Genomic DNA, 17,854 nt, shown 5'->3' with positions numbered 1-17,854 from the left:
TGTACATGTGTGTGTGTGTCTATGTCTGCATTTGTTTATGTGTACATGTGTGTTATGGGTCTATACATGTGTGTTATGGGTCTGTATACATGTGTGTTATGGGTCTGTATACGTGTGTGTTATGGGTCTGTATACATGTGTGTTATGGGTCTATATACATGTGTGTTATGGGTCTGTATACATGTGTGTTATGGGTCTGTATACATGTGTGTTATGGGTCTGTATACATGTGTGTTATGGGTCTATACATGTGTGTTATGGGTCTGTATACATGTGTGTTATGGGTCTGTATACATGTGTGCTATGGGTCTGTATACATGTGTGTTATGGGTCCGTATACATGTGTGTTATGGGTCCGTATACATGTGTGTTATGGGTCTGTATACATGTGTGTTATGGGTCTGTATACATGTGTGTTATGGGTCTGTATACATGTGTGTGATGGGTCTGTATGGATACCTATCTCTGCTTTAAAAATATCCACTGACTTGGCCTCCACAGCCGTCTGTGGCAAAGAATCTCCATCCACTGACCAAAGAAATTCCTCCTCATCTCCTTCCTAAAAGAACGTCCTTTAATTCTGAGGCAGTGACCCCTGGTCCTAGACTCTCCCCACTTGTGGAAACATCCTCTCCACATCGACGATAACGATCTCCCTCTTGCTTCCACCCCCCCTTCAGTGACGCTGCCTGACCCGCTGAGTTACTCCAGCCTTTTGCGTCCATCTTGGGTTTAAACCAGCATCCGCGGTTCCTTCCTACACATTTCGTCTGCTCCATTACGAAATCTTCTCAAGGTATGTCTACTTTGAAGAAGGTCGCCCCCTCTCTCTAGCTGCTACCTCGTTTCCCTCATCCCTAACCAGTCTAAAGAAGGGTCTCGACCCGAAACGTCACCCGCTCCTTCTCTCCAGGGATGCTGCCCGTCCCACTGAGTTACTCCAGCTCTTTGTGTCTACCTTCCCCTTCAGTGACCTGTGAGCAAGTGGCCAAGCCTGGGAGGACGGAGATGGACTTCCCTTGACCGACGACAGTTGGCGGCACGAGATTTCCTGGCCAGTCTCCACCAGCAGGTTGTTATCAATGAACCATTCTACATTTCCTTTATCAGCATCTGCTTTGATCTGTCGTGTTCACACCTTACCCACCCATATTAGTTTAGTTTTAGAGATTCAGCGCGTAAACTGGCCCTTCGGTGCACCATTGACCATCGACCATTGCACCATCGACCATTGCACCATTGCACCATTGCACCATTGACCATTACACCATTGACCATTGCACCATTGACCATTACACCATTGCACCATTGCACCATCGACCATTGCACCATTGACCATTGCACCACTGACCATTGCACCATTGACCATTGCACCATTGACCATTGCACCATTGACCATTGCACCATTGACCATTACACCATTGACCATTGCACCACTGACCATTGCACCACCGACCATTGCACCATTGACCATTACACCATTGACCATTGCACCATTGACCATTACACCATTGACCATTGCACCATCGACCATTGCACCATCGACCATTGCACCATTGACCATTGCACCATTGACCATTACACCATTGCACCATCGGCCATTGCACCATCGACCATTGCACCATTGCACCATTGACCATTGCACCACTGACCATTGCACCATTGCACCACTGACCATTGCACCATCGACCATTACACCATTGACCATTGCACCATTGACCATTACACCATTGACCTATTGACCATTGCACCATTGGACCATCAACCATTGCACCATCGACCATTCACCATCGACCATTCACCATCAACCATTGCACCATTGACCATTGCACCATTGCACCATCGACCATTGCACCATTGACCATTACACCATTGCACCATCGACCATTGCACCATCGACCATTGCACCATCGACCATTGCACCATCGACCATTGCACCATCGACCATTGCACCATCGACCATTGCACCATTGGACCAAATGTGCCATTATGCATTGACCATTGGAACATTGGCCATTGACCATGGAGACATTGACCACTGGAACATTGGATCATGAATCTTTGGACCATTTTAGTGTGGGGAGTACGACTGGGTTGGGGCGGCCGTGGAGGGTGTGTACGGTGTATCTCCCTGCACTGTTCCCCTGTGTTGATTCTCTCCCCTGTGTTCTCTCTCTCTCTCTCTCTCTCTCTCTCTCCCCCTCTCCCCCCCCCCCCAGGAGCCATGGAGGCAGACGGCAAGGTGCTGTACGTGGACTTCCCCAACTTCAGCAGCACCCTGCTGGAGAACCTGAACCAGCAGCGGCTGGAGGGCAAGTTCTGCGACATCTCTGTGCAGGTGCAGGGCAAGGTGTTCCAGGCCCACCGGGCGGTGCTGGCCGCCTCCTCGCCCTACTTCCACGACCAGGTGCTGTTCCGCAACGCCAGCCGCCTGGTGCTGCCGGGAGCGATGGACGCGCGGGCCTTCGAGAGCATCCTGGCCTCGTGCTACGCGGGCCGCCTGGCGGTGGTGCCGGCCGACATCGTCAGCTACCTGACGGTGGGCAGCTTCCTGCAGATGTGGCACGTGGTGGACAGGTGCACCGAGCTGCTGCGGGACAGGGAGCCCCCTCCTGCCCCGGGCCCCGGCCCCCATAACCACGGCCGCGCGGCCGCCGACAGCCAGTCGCCCAGCAGCAGCAACTACTTCAGCCCCTGCAAGGAGGTCCCCGCGTCCGTCTCGGCCAAGCCGGACCAGGGCGAGGAGATGCTGGAGGACGAGCTGCTGGAGGACGAGGAGGTCGACCCGGAGCAGAAGGTGACCAGCAACCAGGGGGCGCGGGGGGTCAGCGGGCCATCGGCAAGGCAGCCCCGGCACCAGGGCTGGGTCCTGGTGAAGGAGGAGAAGGTGGAGGGAGAGGAGGAGGAGGAGGGAGAGGAGGAGGAGGACGAGGAGGAGGAAGACGATGACCTGGTGCTGACCTGCGAGGAGGACGACCACCATTTTGTCAAGAGCGCTGGGGGTTGCCGCCCCTCGGACCCCTGCTCGCTCAGCATCAGCGGCGTGTGCACCCTGGCCAAGCCCCAGCCCCGTCCCCTCCCTCCCGGCCCCCCCAACCTGGCCCCGGGCGAGGCCGAGCCGGCCGACTTCTGCGGCTCCACCGTGGACTTCCCCTACGACGCGGCCGAGGAGGGACCCCACTGCTTCGCCCCGGCCCCCTCCCTCCTCCTCCTGCCCGGCGGGGGGCCCCAGGAGCCGCGGCACGGGGCGGCCGGCTCGGCCGTGCCGGCGGGCGGCGGCTGCAAGGACTTCGCCTGCCACTGCGGCAAGAGCTTCACCCACCGCAGCCAGCGGGACCGGCACGTCAACATGCACCTCAACCTGCGGCCCTTTGCCTGCACCCTCTGCAACAAGAAGTTCAAGATGAAGCACCACCTGGTGGAGCACATGAAGATCCACACCGGCCACAAGCCCTTCGAGTGCCACGTCTGTGCCAAGAAGTTCATGTGGAGGGACAGCTTCCTCAGGCACCGCGCCGCCTGCGAGAAACTACAGCGCGCCACTACTCTCAACGGAGGCCTCAACTGACAGGGGGGGGGAGGGAGGGAGGGGAGTGGGCCAGGAGTGAAGGGGTGGGGGGGGGGGGGAGTGAGAGTAGTGGGCCAGGAGTGAAGGGGTGGGGGGGGGAGGGAGAGGAGTGGGCCAGGAGTGAAGGGGTGGGGGGGGGGGGAGAGAGAGATTGGAGAGACAGAGAGAGATTGGAGAGAGATTGGAGAGAGAGAGATTGGAGAGAGAGAAATTGTGGAGACAGAGATAGAGAGAGATTGGACAGAGAGAGATTGGAGAGAGAGAGATTGGAGAGACAGAGATAGAGAGAGATTGGACAGAGAGAGATTGGAGAGAGAGAGATTGGAGAGAGATTGGACAGAGAGAGATTGGAGAGTGAGAGATTGGAGAGAGAGAGAGAGAGATTGGAGAGAGAGAGAGATTGGAGAGAGAGAGAGATTGGAGAGAGAGACAGAGAGAGATTGGAGAGACCGGGAGAGAGATTGGAGAAAGCCATTCCAACCCATCTCATTCCTGACCTCCACTGATGGAGCAAGGGGGGGAGGTAGGACAGGAGGAAGGGAGAGAGAGAGAGAGGTAGAGGCGTTTCCACTCTCCCTTGATCTCGGTCAAGAGAGGGAGGTGGGATCGAGGGAGGGAGAGAGAGCGGGAGAGGTAGAGGCGTTTCCGACCTCCTTCAACTGAGGGAACGAGGAGGGGGAGGTGGGACAGGAGAGAGAGGTTGGAGAGAGCCATTCCATCCTACCTCACTCCGGGCCTCCACTGAGGCAGGGAGGAGGTGAGAAGGAGAGAGAGAGAGGAAGAGGCATCTCCTATCTTCCTTAACGGAGGGAGGGAGGGAGGAGATGGGACCGGAGGTGGGGGGGGGGGGTTTGGGAGAAAGAGAGGGGTAGGCTTGGACCGAGGGGGAGGGAGAGAGAGGTAGGGCCATTCCAACCTCCCCCAACCCCAGGCTTCAACTAATGGAGGGAGGAGGTGGGACAGGAGTTAGGGGAGAGAGAGAGGTGGTGGCATTCCTCCCCTCCCTCAATCGAGGTCAACTGATGGAGGGAGGGAGGGAGGAGGTGGGAGTGAGGGGCGTTGGGGGAGAGAGAGAGGTAGGCTGGGACCGAGGAGGGGGGAGAGAGAGAGAGATGAAGGGCCTTTCACACCACCCTCAATCCTGGCCGTAACTAATGGAAGACATAACATTGAATATTACAATTGGTAGAATTGGCTTAGTAGAATATTCCCTCAGTCTAATCCTTTAGGATACATTCTGGGATCAGTTTGAAGAAGGGTCCCGACCCAAAACGTTGACTATCCACATTCTCCAACGCTGCCTGACCCGCTGAGTTAATCCAGCACTATTCAAAGTCTGTTGTACATTCAGAGTGAAGGGCGTTCCTGCTATGGTTTCATTGATTGCTCTTCCAAATCCTCCTCAGCGTCAGGAACTTCCAAGTACCACCACTTCAGTGAAGTGCAGTCACCCACCCCTCCACCCCTCCACCCCTCCCTCCCTCCCTCCCTCCCTCCCTCCCTCCCTCCCTCCCTCCCCACTGCTGCCTCTGTGACACTGGTCAACGGGAATACTGGGGACTGATCCCCACTGGCGTCCATCGGTGACGTTGTCGAGCACGAAGAAATGTGAAATGGACATTGACAATTGGGAAACCAATGCCAAGGACAGGAAACATCATCCAAAAGGGAACAGCCACCTTCGAAGCCAACAGACGCGCAGAATTAGAAGAAAAGAGAAGTAAACGGAACGAGGGGCAGCAACGACCAAAGCCCGATCTGACATCTGCATTTACCTGCCCTGAATGCTGGAGCTTTCAAAGCCAGGATTGGACTCACAAGCCACCTGAGAGTTCATAAAAACAGCGAAACGTAGACCATCATGCTCGAGCTCGGGGGGGATAGCCACGACAACGACGACGAGCATCGTACAGCAGAGAAATAGGCCCTTCGGCCCAACATGCCTATGCCATTCGCCTTTTTGCCCATCGCATTTGCCGGCATTAGTTTCGAGGTACGGCGGAAAAACAGGCCCTTCGGCTCACCGAGTCTGCACCGACCAGCCATTCCCGCACATTGGCACACACTACATTTTATACCAAGCCAATTAGCCTACAAATCTTGTACGTCTTTGGAGTGTGGGAGGAAACCCAAGATCTCGGTGAAAAGCCACGGGGAGAACGTACAAACTCCGTACGGACAGCAGCGGTAGTCAGGATCGAACCTGGCGCTTTCAGACAGTAGCTCTATGGCTGCGTCATTGTGCTGCCCTGGGCCCATTAGGCCCATACCCTTCCCATCTTGACTATTAGTCAGTCGAAATGTCCATTCAACAGAGTGTTTGTGTCTGATTCCACCACCTCCTCTACCTTTGATTGGACTTTACTGGACTATTCCTTGCACTAAACATTATTCACGTTATTCCCTTTATCATGTGTCATGTGTCTGTACACTGTGGGCGGCTCGATTGTAATCATGTATAGTCTTTGTTGACTGGATAGCACGCAACAAAAGCTTTTCACTGTACCTCGGTACACGGGACAATAAATGCAACTAAACTGGTTTGGTTTATTGTCATGTACAGTGAAAAGGTTTTTCGCTGCGTGCTATCCATCCAGTCAGTGGAAAGACTATACTTCCCCTCTGATCCTCTAAAACTCCTTCTATTTACTTTAAACGTAAGCTTTTGTCATGTGATTGGAGCAGAATTAGGCCATTCGGCCCATCAAGTCTACTCAAGCCATCCAATCATGGCTGATCTATCTCTCCCTCCCAACCCCATTCTCCTGCCTTCTCCCCATAACCTATGATGCCCGCACTAATCAAGAGCTTGTTAATCTCCGCTTTAAAGTACCCATTAATGGCCTCCACCGCCTACTGTGGCAATGAATCCCGCAGATTCACCACCCTCTGGCTAAAGAAATTCCTCCTCATCTCCACCGCCTACTGTGGCAATGAATCCCGCAGATTCACCACCCTCTGGCTAAAGAAATTCCTCCTCATCTCCATTCTACTTGGACCGGGCAGGTACCACTAGTGGGGAGGCTGGAATGACTAGCACACAGACCTAGGCCTCGGGAATGTCGAGTAGGCAACGGTTTTACCTCATTGGGGGGGCAACGAGCCAGTGGGCCTGAGTGGCAAGTGGACAGGACACGGCGGGTGGTGAGAACAGCCGGGGGTTTCTTGTAGCTCAGAGACACAGCGCGGAAACGGGCCCTTCAGCCCAACGAGTCCACGCCGACCAGCGATCACACGGACACTACCCTACGCACACACGTTGGGGACAATTTTACATTCGTACCTACAAACCTGTACGTCTTTTGGAGTGTGGGAGAAAACCCGCACGTTCACGGGGAGAAGGTACAAACTCCGCACGGCTCAACCACTGCCCATTGGAACAGAACACCGCGGAGGGTTGGGTTGAGAATTTGAGCCTCACAATAGACAATAGACAATAGGTGCAGGAGGAGGCCATTCAGCCCTTCGAGCCAGCACCGCCATTCAATGCGATCATGGCTGATCACTCTCAATCAGTACCCCGTTCCTGCCTTCTCCCCATACCCCCTCACTCCGCTATCCTTAAGAGCTCTATCCAGCTCTCTCTTGAAAGCATCCAACGAACTGGCCTCCACTGCCTTCTGAGGCAAAGAATTCCACACCTTCACCACTCTCTGACTGAAAAAGTTCTTCCTCATCTCCGTTCTAAATGGCCTACCCCTTATTCTTAAACTGTGGCCCCTTGTTCTGGACTCCCCCAACATTGGGAACATGTTTCCTGCCTCTAATGTGTCCCAATCCCCTAATTATCTTATATGTTTCAATAAGATCCCCCCTCATCCTTCTAAATTCCACCCAGTACCCTCCCGCCTGGTGCTTGCATCAGTTGCCAAATGATCCCAAGCCTGGGACTTTGTGAGATATTTTCGCTATCATAGAAACATTCCGCCTCCCTCCATTCAAAGTCGTTTAACCAGCTCCACAGCTCACAACACATGTCTCCCACTTGGGATCGTCCCAGTCCCGGGACAACAGTCGCCTTATCGGGGAACCTAGGCACACAAAACGCCGGAATAACTCAGCGGGTCAGGCAGCATCTCTGCAGAAAGGTAGTCGGGTTTTGAGTCGGGACCCTTTGTCAGAATGTTATCAGGTCCAAGTTCTATCAGGGAACCTCCCTGCCTGAGGTCATTGGATGCCGGCCCCAATTTACCCTGGTCTTTTCTTGCTTCCAGTTCACCCCCTCACCCCAAAACGCAAATTATCCATGTTCTCCAGAGACGCTGCCCCACCTGCCGTGTTACTGAGTCTGAAGAAGGGGCGGCACTTTGGCACAGCGGTAGAGTTGCTGCCTCACAGCGTCAGAGACCCCAGGTTCCATCCCGACTGCGGGTGCTGTCTGCACGGAGTTTGTACGTCCTCCCTGTGAGATCTGTGGTTTCCGCCCACACTCCAAAGACGTGCCAGTTTGTAAGCTAATTGGCTTGGTAGAAATGTAAAATAGTCCCTGCTGTGTGTAGGACAGTGTTAGTTTGAGGGGATAGCTGGTCGGCACGGACTCGGTGGGCCGAAGGGCCTGTTTCCATGCCGCATCTATAAACTAACCTAGATGGTCCTTTCGAAGAGGATGTAATGGATCACGTTTTATGGCCAGTTTCTCCTCTGAATTGTGGAAAAATTGACCGGAAGAGGAATTTCGAGCACAAGGTTTAGAATTTTGCAATTCTTAATGGGTTGATAGTTTGTCTTTAGAACATGCCGTGGGACATTTTTTTTTAACCTATTAAGCATTATTGTGCAGATATGTACAAGTGATTGTGTATATGTGTGCATCTATATTTATATTGTTAAATAGAATTACTTATATGCAACAAAGAAACAGGTCTCTCAGCATTTCCTTTCTCTTCCACTCATGATCTTGGGCTCTTGAAGGCATCCAATAGACAATAGGTGCAGGAGGAGGCCATTCGGTCCTTCGAGCCAGCACCGCTATTCAATGTGATCATGGCTGATCATTCTCAATCAGTACCCCGTTCCTGCCTTCTCTCCATACCCCCTGACTTCGCTATCCTCAAGAGCTCTATCTAGCTCTCTCTTGAATGCATTCAGAGTATTGGCCTCCACTGCCTTCTGAGGCAGAGAATTCCACAGATTCACAACTCTCTGACTGAAAAAGTTTTTCCTCATCTCAGTTCTAAATGGCCTACCCCTTATTCTTAAACTGTGGCCCCTTGTTCTGGACTCCCCCAACATTGGGAACATGTTTCCTGCCTCTAACGTGTCCAACCCCTTAATAATCTTATACGTTTCGATAAGATCTCCTCTCAACCTTCTAAATTCCAGTGTATACAAGCCTAGTCGCTCCAGTCTTTCAACATATGACAGTCCCGCCATTCCGGGAATTAACCTAGTAAACCTACGCTGCACGCCCTCAATAGCAAGAATCCAATCCATTTGCATGAGCCACCTTTAGCTGAAGAAGGGTCTCGACCCGAAACTTCTCTCCAGCGATGCTGCCTGACCCGCTGAGTTACTCCAGCATTTTGTGTCTATCTCCATTCAGTCTTTCGCAGAGAACGAGAGCCTTACAGCGTGGAAGCAGGCCCTTCAGCCCAACCTGCCCATGCTGACCAGCATGCCCCATGTACACTAATCCCAGCTGCCTGCGTTTGGCCCATATCCCTCCAAACCTGTGCTGTCCACGCCTGTGCATATATTTCTTAAACGTTGCGATAGTACCCGCCTCAACTACCTCCTCTGTCGGCACGTTCCCTACTTCGACACAATAAAGAATCAATGGTTCCCTGTTGCTGCAATTCCCCCTGGTTATCGTTGCACTTTCGCCTCCGTTTCAACAACCTTTCTGAAGCACTGAGACCTGGAACTCGGCCCAGCCCATCCCCTGAGTGGAGATTGACATTGATCCTTTACTGCTTCTGAGTTTAAACTAAAGTTGCTGCCTGAAAACTAAAGATGCTGCCTGACCCGCTGCTTCCAGCACCTGCAATCATTACGGCACGGTGGCGCAACGGTAGAGTTGCTGCCTCACAGCGCCGGAGACCCGGGTTCCATCCCGACTACGGGTGCCGTCTGTACGGAGTTTGTACGTTCTCCCCGTGACCTGCGTGGGTTTTCTCCGAGATCTTCGGTTTCCTCCCACACTCCAAAGACGTACAGGTATGTGGGTTAATTGGCTGGGCAAATGTTTTTAAAAAATTGTCCCTAGTGGGTGTAGGATAGTGTTAGTGCGCGGGGATCGCTGGGCGGCGCGGGTCGAAGGGACTGTTTCCGCGCTGTATCTCTAAATCTAAATCTAAAAAATCTAAAATCCGAAGACGTGCAGGTTTGTAGGTTAATTGGCTTTGTATAAATATAAAACTGTCCCTCGGGTAGTTCATGTGCGGGGATCGCTGGTCGACACGGACTCAGTGGGCAAAAGGGCCTGTTTCCGCGCTGTATCTCTCAACTAAACTAAACTCCCAGACTGTGTGCGATCCGCATAGTTGATTACTTTGCTGCCTTTTGATGAAGTTTGTAATAGTTTGTCCACTCCTGACCCTTTTTGTTCGTCTGCTCAGTTTTATTTTCTCTTCCGGTGTTCGGCCCTTCCTATGTCAACGTTTACCTGCCTCCTCATTCCTAGTAACCGGGTTTTGTGTGTGTATTATATGTGTAGACTAACAGAGCAAGCACAGGGTTAGTGTTAAAGGTAGACACAAAGTGCTGGAGTAACTCAGCGGGTCAGGCAGCATCTCTGGAGAAAATGGATGGGTGTCGTTTCGGGTGGGGACCCTTCTTGAGAAGAATGGGTGACGTTTTGGGTCTGGACCCTTCTTCTGACGAAGGGCCCCAACCCAAAATGTCACCCGTTCTTCTCAAGAAGGGTCCAGACCTGAAACGTCACCTATCCATGTTCTCCAGAGATGCTGCATGACCCGCTGAGTTACTCCAGCACTTTGTGTCTTTCTTTGGTATAAACCAGTATCTGCAGTTCCTTGTTTCTACAGAGTTACTGTCAATGTATGTGTGAGTTTTTAAATTGGATATTGATGGACATGTACATTTATATTATGCAGCTGTGGATAAAGATGTAAATATGAATAATACACAATGTAATAATGGTGTATTTGTGAAGCCCAACACTAAAAGGACAGAAGGGTTTGTGCCAGGACATTTAGGACTGAGAAGAGGAAAAACCTTTTCGCTCAGCGAGTTGTAAATCTGTGAAATTCTCTGCCTCAGAAGGCAGTGGAGGCCGATTCTCTGGATGCTTTCAAGAGAGAGCTAGATAGAGCTCTTGAAGATAGCAGAGTCAAGGGATATGGGGAGAAGGCAGGAACGGGGTACTGATTGAGAATGATCAGCCACGGTCACAGTGAATGGCGTTGCTGACTCGAAGGGCTGAATGGCCTCCTCCTGCACTTATTGTCTATTGTCAGATGAGTTATTTGGACCAGTTATTTGGTCCGGCAGTTTGCTCCGCTAGACAAGCTATTTGGTCTGTGTGGGAAGGAACTGCAGATGCCGGTTTAAACTGAAGATGGGCACAAAGTGCTGGAGTAACTCAGCCAGTCAGGCAGCACCTCTGGAGAAAATGGATGGGTGATGTTTTGGGTCGGGACCCTTCTTCAGGAGAGTGGGTGAGGTTTTGGGCCGGGAAGGACCCAAAATGTCACCCATTCTTCTCTCGGAGGTTCTCTCGGAAGAGCTGAGTTACTCCAGTTCTTTGTCTATCTTTGGTATAAACCACCATTTGCAGTTCCTTGTTTCTGCCTAAAGGAAAATGGTGGCTTGGATCAGTGGAAGAGAGAGAGGCAACCCAATTTGACAGGTACTTAGGGGATCTTTGTGGAGCAAGATTGGAAAGGCAGCTTACAGAAGTTAACAATGATCTATTCTACATTTTCCTTGATCTCCAGACCCTCAGATGTCTCGTTCTCACCCTTATCTCTGTACCTCTCTCTCCCTGGACTCTCAGTCTGAAGAAGGGTCTCGACCCTGAACGTCACCCATTCCTTCTATCCAGAGATGCTGCCTGTCCCGCTGAGTTACTCCAGCATTTTGTGTCCATCTTCAGCTTACAGAAGAATTGAGTAACCAATGGACTCTGGAACAGATAGAAGTGGAATCTCGCGCACTGCTGATTGTAACTGCTGTCTAATTGCACCTCCGAGGATTGTTAGCGATAGTGAATGCCAACTATTTAAGCTTTCGACTTTAGAGATACAGCGCGGAAACAGGCCCTTCAGTCCGCTGAGTACCGCATCGACCAGCGGTCACCCCGTACACTAGCACTTTACAATTTTACCAAAGCCAATTAACCTACAAACCCAGTACGTCCTTTTGGATGTGAGGAAACCGGAGCACCCGGAGAAACCCACGCAGTCACGGGGGAACGTACAAACTCTGTACAGACAGCACCCGTAGTCAGGATTGAACTCTGGTCTGTGGAGCTGTGAGGCAGCAACTCTACCGCTGCGCCACCACTTTCTGTCCCGCACAAGTGCTAACATTCTCGACGCAGTGCAATAGATCCCTGCACTGTGCTGGGAGACTGTGATAGCAGCAGAATTGGGCCATTCGGCCCATCAAGTCTACTCCGCCATTCAATCATGGCTGATCTATCTCTCCCTCCTAACCCCAATCTCCTGCCTTCTCCCCATAACCCCTGACAACCCGTCCTAATCAAGAATCTATCTCTGCCTTAAAAATTCAAAATGCCCCCTGACTCGGCCTCCACAGCCTTCTGTGGCAATGAATTCCACAGATTCACTGCCCTCTGATTAAAGAAATTCCTCCTCATCTTTCATTCCAAGCACCCACCACCCTCTGTGTTAAAAAGCAAACTTGCACTGTGCATCTCTAAACTGTGGCCCTCTCACCACAATGCTATGCCCTCTATAGAGTCTTAGACATTTCCACCCTGGACCATAAACATGGGTAACATAAGGTCATAAATGATGGGAGTAAAATTAGGCCATTCGGCCCATCACGTCCACTCTGCCATTCAATCATGGCTGATCTATCTCTCCCTCCCAACCCCATTCTCCTGCCTTCCCCCCCCCCCATAACCCCTGACACCCGCACTAATCAGGAATCTATCTATCTCTGCCTTAAAAATACCCACTGACTTGGCCTCCACAGCCTTCTGTGGCAAATAATTCCACAGATTCACCACCCTCTGTCTAAAGAAATTCCTCCTCATCTCCTTCCTAAACGAACGTCCTTTAATTCTGAGGCTGTGCCCTCTGGTCCTAGACTCTCCCACTAGTGGAAACATCCTCTCCACATCAGAGGAATGGTGCAGCGGGTAGAAACATAGAAAATAGGTGCAGGAGTAGGCCATTCGGCCCTTCGAGCCTGTACGCACCGCCATTCAATATGATCGTGGCTGATCATCCAACTCAGTAACATGTACCTGCCTTCTCTCCATACCCCCTGATCCCTTTAGCTACAAGGGCCACATCTAACTCCCTCTTAAATATAGCCAATGAACTGGCCTCAACTACCTTCTGTGGCAGAGAATTCCACAGATTCACCACTCTCTGTGTGAAAAAAAACGTTCTCATCTCGGTCCTAAAAGACTTCCCCCTTATCCTTAAACTGTGACCCCTTGTTCTGGACTTCTCTGCTAGTGAAGCCCTGGGTAGTGCTGCAGCCTCACAGCGTCAGAGGCCCAAGTTTGATCCTGACCTCTGGTGCTGTGTGTCTGTGTGTGGAGTTTGTACATTCTGTGACCACGTGGGTTTACTCTGGGTGCTGCCATTGCCTCCCACGTCCCTAAGAGGTGTGGGTTTGCAGGTTATTCGGTCGCTGTGAATTGCCCCCTAGTGTGTGTGTGAGGGGGAGTGGTTGGGAATGTGGAGAGATTAAAATGGGGTTAATGTTAACTGGCTCTTTGATGGCATAGACTCGATGGGCTGAGGCACCTGTTTCTGTGTTGCATGACTACACTACAGTGCAGGGCTGCACGGTTTTCTCCGGGTGCTCCGGTTTCCACCCACATTCCCAAAACGTACAGGTTTGTAGGCTAACTGGCTGGGTATAAATGTAAATTGTCCCTAGTGTGTGTAGGATGGCGTTGATGTGTGTGGATCGCTGGTCGGCAAGGGCTCGGGGGGCCGAAGGGCCTGTTTCCGCGCTGCATCTCCACATTAAACGTAATAAAATGGGGTTGATGTAGCTGGGTGTTTGACAGTGTGGACTCGATGGGCCCAAGGGCCTGTTTGCATGCTGCATGACTCTTCGACACACTCGCGCGCTCATTCTTTCGGGAAGGACGTCTGAAAAGCTTTCCCCCTCCTGGTCTGTGTTGTCTCAGCAGTCGGGGCAGCTTACATGCCCCTTGAAATGCCCCAGCAAGGCAGACAGCAACTCCCCTCTCAACCCAAGAACCAGCATAGACGGCAGTAACGCTACCCTCCACAGTAACGCCTGCTCACCATGCCCGTGTAACGATGATAATAGACAATAGACAATAGGTGCAGGAGTAGGCCATTCAGCCCTTCGAGCCAGCACCGCCATTCAATGCGATCATGGCTGATCACTCTCAATCAGTACCCCGTTCCTGCCTTCTCCCCATACCCCCTCACTCCCCTATCCTTAAGAGCTCTATCCAGCTCTCTTGAAAGCATCCAACGAACTGGCCTCCACTGCCTTCTGAGGCAGAGAATTCCACACCTTCACCACTCTCTGACTGAAAAAGTTCTTCCTCATCTCCGTTCTAAATGGCCTACCCCGTATTCTTAAACTGTGGCCCCTTGTTCTGGACTCCCCCAACATTGGGAACATGTTTCCTGCCTCTAATGTGTCCAATCCCCTAATTATCTTATATGTTTCAATAAGATCCCCCCTCATCCTTCTAAATTCCAGTGTATACAAGCCCAATCGCTCCAGCCTTTCAACATACGACAGTCCCGCCATTCCGGGAATTAACCTAGTGAACCTACGCTGCACGCCCTCCATAGCAAGAATATCCTTCCTCAAATTTGGAGACCAAAACTGCACACAGTACTCCAGGTGCGGTCTCACCAGGGCCCGGTACAACTGTAGAAGGACCTCTTTGCTCCTATACTCAACTCCTCTTGTTATGAAGGCCAACATTCCATTGGCTTTCTTCACTGCCTGCTGTACCTGCATGCTTCCTTTCATTGACTGATGCACTAGGACACCCAGATCTCGTTGAACTCCCCCTCCTCCTAACTTGACACCATTCAGATAATAATCTGCCTTTCTATTCTTACTTCCAAAGTGAATAACCTCACACTTATCTACATTAAACTGCATCTGCCATGTATCCGCCCACTCACACAACCTGTCCAAGTCACCCTGCAGCCTTATTGCATCTTCCTCACAATTCACACTACCCCCCAGCTTAGTATCATCTGCAAATTTGCTAATAGTACTTTTAATCCCTTCGTCTAAGTCATTAATGTATATCGTAAATAGCTGGGGTCCCAGCACCGAACCTTGTGGTACCCCACTATGATATGACCGTAGTGCCTGTTCACTCTCCCGACGTCACTGGGTCACTAGTGTCCGTTCACTATTGTGTCACACTTGCCGCAGTGACAGTCGTGTCTGCTCACTATCCCGACATGACAAACACTATTATCACAGGGACAATAGTGTCTGTTCACGATCTCCAAGTTACACACACTAATATCACAGGGACAGTAGTGTCGGTTCACTATCCCCACATGAAACACACACACAACTGTCCCAGGGCCAATAGTGTGTTCACTATTGTGTAACACTATTGCCATGGCGACAGTAGTGTCTTCATAATCCCTATGTGACACACACACACACACTACTATCACAGGGATAATAGTGTTGGTTCGCAATTCTTGTGTAACATTGTCACAGTAAACAGTCGTGTCTGCTCACTATCTCTACACCCCAACAACATAAGGTTGGAAGACGTCCAGAAATGGACCTTACGTTCGTGGTTTAATTGCCTAATTATAAAGCAAATATCAGCTTTGTTGTAACATCTTGGTATTGAAACTGGATTTGTATAAAGTTTTTTAAATTAAATGTAATTATGTTTATTATTGCCTGTGATAAATATTAAAAGGATTGCTGTGAGCAGGAGGTTTTCTGAAGTCTGAGGCGTTTTCTTTGAGTTTTGAGGTTAGCTTATTGTCATGTGAGACGTCACCCATTCCTTCTCTCCATGGGCGCTGTCTGTCCCGCTGAGTTACTGAAGAAGGCTCTCGACCTAAAATGTCACCTATTCCTTCTCTCCAGAGACGTTCAGTTCAGTTTAGTTTATTGTCACGTGCACCGAGGTAGGGTGAAAAGCTTTTGTTGCGCGCTAACCAGTCAGCGGAAAGACTATACATGATTGCAACCGGGCCGTCCACAGTGTGCAGGTACAGGATCAAGTGAATAACGTTGAGTGCCAGGTAAAGTGCGACTAAAGATAGTCTGAACGTAAAGTAAGAGATGTTGCTGTAGGAGTGGAGATTTGAAAGAGTGGAGCAATTGGAATGCGTGATTGCAGATCCACTTCTGTGGCTAGCACGCAAATAGTCGCCTGGTTTGGGCGCCATCTTGGAACCAACGGCATACATAAGCTAACGTTTACAGTGCGCAGGCTCGGGTCCCTGCACTCCTTCCCCACTGGAGGGCCTGACCCAACCTGGGGCCTGATCGACCCCTGATCTAGACTGGGGCCTCGTGACTCCTGACTCAGGCTGGGGCCCAGTGGACCCCAATCCAGCCTGGGGCCCAGTGACCCCTGACTCACCCTGGGGCACTGTGACCCCTGACCCAGCCTCGGGGCTTATCGACCCCTGACCCAGCCTCGGGGCTTATCGACCCCTGACCCAGCCCAGGGCCAAGTGACCCTTGACCCAACCTGGGGCCTGATCGACCCCTGACCCAGCCTGGGGCCTGATCGACCCCTGACCCAGCCTGCGGCCTACTGAAGGGCCTATTTCCACGCTGTTTCCTGAGCATTAAAAACTAAACTAAAATTGGCTTCTAATTAACTGAGGATCCAAAGTACCAGGGAGTGGGCAGGGTAAGAAAGAAACTTTGCAAACCAACCTTTCGACCAAGAGGAGTGATCATGAACCCCGTACGTCAAGTCTGAATCCATTGGGAGTTGTTAAATAAATTTCTCCTCGTCTCCTTTCTAAAGGTACGTTCTTTTATTCTGAGGCTGTGCCCTCTGGTCCTAGACACTCCTACTAGTGGAAACATCCAGTTTCATTTATTGTCACGTGTACCGAGGTACAGTGAAAGGCTTTTGTTGCGTGCTATCCAGTCAGTGGAAAGACAATACATGGTTGCAATCGAGCCATTTACAGTGTACATGATACATGAGAATCAAGAATGAGTTGTATCTTGGCCACACCTCTCCTCCTCTCTTCCGTCAGGCAAAAGGTGAAAACGCACACCTCCAGATTTAGGGACAGTTTCTTCCCAACTGTTATCAGGCAACTGAATCATCGTACCACAACCAGAGAGCGGTCCTGAACCACTAACTTCCTCATTTGGGACCCTCGGACTATCCTTGATCGGACTTTGCAGGCTTTACCTTGCACTAAACATTATTCCTCTCCATATCCACTCTATGCAGGTCTTTCACTATTCGGTAAGTTTCAATGGTATCCCCCCTCATTCTTCTAAACTCCAGCGAGTACAGGCCCAACCTTTAGAAATACAGAGCGGACACAGGCCCTTCGGCCCACAGTGTCCATGGCGTTATCCTACACATGAGGGACAATTTACAATTTTTTCCTGAAGCTAACAAACCCACAAATAGGGTTGCCAACTTCCTCACTCCCAAATAAGGGACAAGGTGACGTCACCGTCCCGCGCCCCTACGTGACCTCACCCAGCCAGCGGCCACATGATCTCGCTCCACCAATGGCGGCCGCCCGGGCCGGGAGGCGGATTGCTACGCAACCTCTGCTAGGCGGCGCCCGGGCCTCCGGACCTACACTGTCCAGACCTGAACTGTCCGGACCTACAGTGTCGGGGACTACAGTGTCCGGGCCTGTAGCGCCCCCCCCCCCCCCCCCGGGCTTAATACGGGACAAGTCTCCAAATTTGAGGAAGGATATTCTTGCTATTGAGGGCGTGCAGCGTAGGTTCACTAGGTTAATTCCCGGAATGGCGGGACTGTCGTATGTTGAAAGGCTGGAGCGATTGGGCTTGTATACACTGGAATTTAGAAGGATGAGGGGGGATCTTATTGAAACATATAAGATAATTAGGGGATTGGACACATTAGAGGCAGATAACATGTTCCCAATGTTGGGGGAGTCCAGAACAAGGGGCCACAGTTTAAGA

General features: G+C 51.2%; 1 protein-coding gene across 1 annotated transcript in view; it reads left to right on the top strand.

Annotated features, from left to right (window-relative positions):
• The first annotated feature begins 729 nt into the window (after positions 1–729).
• The window catches only part of LOC144602552 (uncharacterized), a 34,982-nt gene continuing 17,857 nt past the window's right edge, over positions 730–17,854 (top strand). The window contains exons 1-3 of the mRNA XM_078415682.1: positions 730–796; positions 971–1,072; positions 2,220–3,557. Coding sequence (XP_078271808.1) covers positions 2,225–3,557 — 1,333 coding nt within the window. The 5' untranslated portion in view covers positions 730–796; positions 971–1,072; positions 2,220–2,224. The remainder of the gene's footprint in view (positions 797–970; positions 1,073–2,219; positions 3,558–17,854) is intronic.

Source organism: Rhinoraja longicauda, chromosome 19, assembly GCF_053455715.1.
Source record: "Rhinoraja longicauda isolate Sanriku21f chromosome 19, sRhiLon1.1, whole genome shotgun sequence".
In the NCBI taxonomy this organism is placed as follows: Eukaryota; Metazoa; Chordata; class Chondrichthyes; order Rajiformes; family Arhynchobatidae; genus Rhinoraja; species Rhinoraja longicauda.
This window is presented reverse-complemented; position numbering and strand designations above follow the sequence as displayed.